Source organism: Saccoglossus kowalevskii, chromosome 16 (assembly GCF_978046115.1).
Source record: "Saccoglossus kowalevskii chromosome 16, keSacKowa6.1, whole genome shotgun sequence".
In the NCBI taxonomy this organism is placed as follows: Eukaryota; Metazoa; Hemichordata; class Enteropneusta; family Harrimaniidae; genus Saccoglossus; species Saccoglossus kowalevskii.
This window is the reverse complement of record NC_140656.1, coordinates 26,347,308-26,349,413: the sequence shown is the minus strand read 5'-3', so window position 1 is coordinate 26,349,413 and position 2,106 is coordinate 26,347,308. Positions and strand designations below refer to the sequence as shown.

Here is a 2,106-nt window from a genome sequence, read left to right as displayed (position 1 = left end):
GCGCAAGTTCAATAACAAATAACAACTAGGTAAGTTAGTGTATATATGTTGGCGAACGTGCCCTAGACATTGAGGGGTCAATTCAAAAGATTCAAAGATTACATTGTCGCCACACAGGTCAAACGTCTCAGCAGGTGGCTACCTTCATTTCACACAAATGCTAGAGTCAGCTGTTATTGCTCGTTGTATACAAATACACAAGTCACAATTAGTGCTAAGAGTAGCAGTAGGAAAAAAGACCTGCAGCACAATTGTAGTCTTGTTTGGTAGTCTAACCTCATTCCACCTTGTGACACACCTGGTAAGCATATCCTACAAGCTGTTCGGAATGAGGTCAGGACAAGGAATACGTGCTGGATACAATCTGATTTATTTAATCTGATTGTACTTTGACCGTCTGTAATATAAGCCAATAATTGAGGCCTGATTTAAAGCGTGAGAGTCGTCACCTGCTTCTACCCTTTACCTGTCTAGGTGTAAGCCTTTGCGTTTTTAGCGTGTGTTGTTATCGTCGTTTGTGACTCAATTTCTGCGCGTGCGCATGTGACGATCCTCCTGTTTTAAGTAGACATATGTCTCATTGTAAAACAATATGGTATACATAGCGTGTTCAAATGGTCACTGACTGATATAATATTCAATGACCTGCACAAAAGTAGAACAATATCGAATAGGACTGTGCTGTTTTAATGTTCACACACTAAACACACTCACATATGTATATTATGTTGATGTTATGCATGTATATGGTTCACATATAATGTAGTACACATTAAACGGGTTTATTTCCAAGATTCCAGAGTTAGTGAATTAGTTAGATTGCTTCGTTGATTTTCTGTTGAATAAAGATAATTAATATGTTCTGTTGGCGCATACTGATCGTAACGTTCAGTCCATACATTTTTTCGTACATTCAATATTTATACATTTTCCATTGGAACATTTACACTATATTGTATAAAGCATTTTCTTCGTTGAAATTATTATTTTATATCTCCTATAGTTACGCACTGTCTGTATTCCAAATGTATTGATATATCTTGTACTGGCCATCAATTAGTTTCCAAATAGTTAATGTTTTACCAGTCACCGTACCGGATCCATCAAGCTTTTGTTCATTATACACAGCAAGTGAGTAGACTTCATCATTACCGCCAGCTGAACCTACTTCGTGTACATCAATGTTCGCATCACTGTACTTCTCCATGTGTCGTGTTAGGAGCTTACCCATATCTGGCGTAATGACGAATACAAGACAGATTTGATATACTAGCTATATAGATAACATATGTACGCATGCTGGTTTGAACTACACATATGTACACAATTGATCGAACTTTGCTCAAAAGAATCTCCGCACGCAATTAAGTTTCATGCTGCGAAGTATCGTAGAATAGCCAAAATAAATTACAGTATTTTGTTAACATTCAGTTCTGCTTAGAGGACAAGTAATCAGTAAAAAACTGTGATTTTACCTTGTTTTCCTGATACGAGTTTTTCCCCTCGAGGCAAACACTGGGCATCGTCACTGAAAGTATCTAAAAACCTCTCTACATTATTCGTGTTATATTCCTTGCACATCTCGTCAAATACAGCTTGGATCTTAGCTTTCAGATCACTCTTCGACATGATTGTACGTGTGCAAATCAGACAACAATGTTAATGGTTGTTCGCATACAGTTCATTTGCGCATGCGCCTACGTCATGTGGTCCCTGGTGTGAGGCTACAAAGGTTAATGATGTTGGTGCCTCGCTGTCAATAAGTTATTTTTCTCCAATTATTATTTTATTTTAAACTTAAAGTTTAAGTAAGTACATGCAACTAAGGTTTAACAATTGCTATGGCACGTGTCGCCTCTGTTTCCACCTCTCTCACACACGTTTCAGCTTGTGTCGGCTTGGCCCCAGCTCTCGACACGTTTATAGATCTGTGGCAGAACAAAATCTCGAGTTAAATTTCAGTGTTCAGATTACGTTAGTTATTCGCGTGAATCGCAGCCAAGGGATATTATGCAAGTTACACACGCCAACTTGCCGTTTGAAGAGCTTCGATACGCCATAGTAATCCAGGAATAGACATAATTGTTTTAAACCCAAATCATGAAA

The 2,106-nt window shown here is 38.1% G+C and overlaps 1 protein-coding gene across 1 annotated transcript; it reads right to left on the bottom strand.

The window, feature by feature from the left end:
* Positions 1-758: 758 nt before the first annotated feature.
* Positions 759-1,635, bottom strand: LOC102802984 (uncharacterized). The gene is made up of 2 exons (XM_006821037.3): positions 1,476-1,635; positions 759-1,233 (listed from the first exon to the last, which is right to left on the bottom strand). The coding sequence occupies exons 1-2, from the start codon at positions 1,627-1,629 to the stop codon at positions 1,004-1,006; spliced, it is 384 nt and encodes a 127-aa protein (XP_006821100.2). The 5' UTR covers positions 1,630-1,635; the 3' UTR covers positions 759-1,003.
* Positions 1,636-2,106: the final 471 nt, after the last annotated feature.